This window comes from Aplysia californica, unplaced genomic scaffold, assembly GCF_000002075.1.
Source record: "Aplysia californica isolate F4 #8 unplaced genomic scaffold, AplCal3.0 scaffold00364, whole genome shotgun sequence".
Lineage (NCBI taxonomy): Eukaryota > Metazoa > Mollusca > Gastropoda > Aplysiida > Aplysiidae > Aplysia > Aplysia californica.
Window position 1 is genome coordinate 302,931 of NW_004797634.1, and position 2,602 is coordinate 305,532.

The 2,602-nt window shown below is 43.2% G+C and overlaps 1 protein-coding gene across 1 annotated transcript in view; it reads left to right on the forward strand.

Annotated features, from left to right (window-relative positions):
• LOC101864470 (neuroblastoma-amplified sequence) overlaps positions 1-2,602 on the forward strand; it is a gene marked incomplete in the record, with an annotated part of 104,153 nt that overhangs the window by 59,548 nt on the left and 42,003 nt on the right. Inside the window, 1 exon segment of the mRNA XM_013085297.2 lies at positions 1,454-1,622. Coding sequence (XP_012940751.1) covers positions 1,454-1,622 — 169 coding nt within the window.

The following is a 2,602-nucleotide window of genomic DNA, read 5'->3' on the forward strand; positions in this document are numbered from 1 at the left end:
ACTCGCCTCGTCCCGCCACCCTCGCCCCTCCCTTTCAGTTTCACACACAGGACGGCACGGTGATGGGTGACACTGTCTGCGTGTCATTTCTCGCTGGCTGTGCCGCTCTTTCCGTCAACACCTCTCACTCTCGTTACTCGTTATGTCAAGCCAACTAGCGGTATCACTTCTCGGTACCGGCCAGTAGTTTAGTGGCCGGGAAGTGATGGGAAGGGCATTGCTCGTGAGAAACAAGTACTGTTCTCGGCTCCTGCCCGCTCCTACCAATCAGACCACAAGGAGTTTCCTAATCCTGAGGCTGCTCTTCTACAAATACAAAATGTGTCTGGACATGGTCCACCTAACTGCCCGTTGTGTGACTGCCAGGATGAAACAGTACCACACCACCTCTTTACCTGCCCTGCACTTAGCAATCTGGGTAGCACCTACCTACCTACCTACCTCCTAAGATATCAGAAATACTTTATACTGCGACAAATCACAGCTGATAAAAACCTGTAAATTTTTTGCCATGTCGCCAGGCCGAAGGGCTAGAACCCAGATGGCAGCTGGATCGGAAAAGTAAAGTAAATCAGGACATGGTGGGTTCAGGCGTTCATCAAATTCTAGACATATGAAATTATTGGTTTTGTCTAAAAACTTGTTCATTTGTCTTGCTTTTGATGGAACAAAATCCCCTCTATCTTGAATAGAAGTCGAGATATTTGCACAGTAGAATTGTAAATGGGCTGATTTATCAATGTCATGCTCATACTGTGCTGAAACAACATAGGGGGAACTGCTGCTTTTTCTTTCCTCATCATTTCTATCGTCATTTTTCCTCTACTTCTTTTGTATGTTTTTCACTCTCTTGTGAACTGCTATTTCCGGGGTGCCTTGACAGTCTAAGCAGACTTTGTGCTGTTGAGGCTAAAGAGGTGAGCAGAGTAAGCCTGATTCCCCGTTAGGACTTCTCTGTTGACATCCACCACCCCTTGGCGCTCATATGACCTTCAGCAGTTGCGAGTGCCGTAAAACCTCTACTAAAACCAACTATTATGACTATTATTATCATCAATGTTATTATTATTATTATTATTATTATTATTATTATTATTATTATTATTATTATCATTATTGCTGTGTTGTGTTATTATGACTACTATTGTTATTATTATTATTATTATTAACAATATCATTGTTATTATTATTGCTTTGTTGTATTATTATGACTACTAATATTATTATTATTATCATTATTATTATTATTATTATTATTATAATTGCTGTTTGTGTTATTTTGACTATTTATTATTATTATTACCGTTTGTGTTATTTTGACTACTATTATTATTATTATTATTATTACTATCATTATCATTATTATTACTTTTTACTACTTAATTACTTACTTACTTACTTACTTACTGACCTCTTACCTCCCCCCCGCATCCCCCCCGTGCCCCCGCTCCAGGCACCATGCTGGAGAGAAGCTGTACAGAGACCAAGGCCAGCCGCAGCCAGCGAGGGACCAGCCTGGACAAAGTCACCTACTCCCGGGCCGTCGAGCTGACCTTGTCGGCCGCCAGGGAGTACTTCGACTCCTCCGCTAACCTCAACGACCCCTGCATGGACCTGGCCAGGTGAGAAACCCCCTCGGGTTGTAGAGAAACAGTTTATTTCAGGGATACCTGTATGTCAGGTGAGAAACACCGCGGGTTGTAGGGAAACGGTTTATTTCAGGGATACCTGTATGTCAGGTGAGAAACACCCCGGGTTGTAGGGAAACGGTTTATTTCAGGGATACCTGTATGTCAGGTGAGAAACACTCCGGGTTGTATGGAAACGGTTTATTTCAGGGATACCTGTATGTCAGGTGAGAAACACCCAGGGTTGTAGAGAAACGGTTTATTTCAGGGATACCTGTATGTCAGGTGAGAAACACCCAGGGTTGTAGAGAAACGGTTTATTTCAGGGATACCTGTATGTCAGGTGAGAAACACCCCGGGTTGTAGGGAAACGGTTTATTTCAGGGATACCTGTATGTCAGGTGAGAAACACCCAGGGTTGTAGAGAAACGGTTTATTTCAGGGATACCTGTATGTCAGGTGAGAAACACCCCGGGTTGTAGAGAAACGGTTTATTTCAGGGATACCTGTATGTCAGGTGAGAAACACCCCGGGTTGTAGGGAAACGGTTTATTTCAGGGATACCTGTATGTCAGGTGAGAAACACCCAGGGTTGTAGAGAAACGGTTTATTTCAGGGATACCTGTATGTCAGGTGAGACACATTTCAGTGACCCCTTTATGCCAGGTAAGTAAGACACATTTCTGTGACCTCTTTATGCCAGGTAAGTGAGACACATTTCAGTGACTTCTTTATGCCAGGTAAGTGAGACACATTTCAGTGACTTCTTTATGCCAGGTAAGTAAGACACATTTCACTGAGCCCTATATGCCAGGTAAGTAAGACACATTTCACTGAGCCCTATATGCCAGGTAAGTAAGACACATTTCACTGAGCCCTATATGCCAGGTAAGTGAGACACATTTCACTGAGCCCTATATGCCAGGTAAGTGAGACACATTTCACTGAGCCCTATATGCCAGGTAAGTGAGACA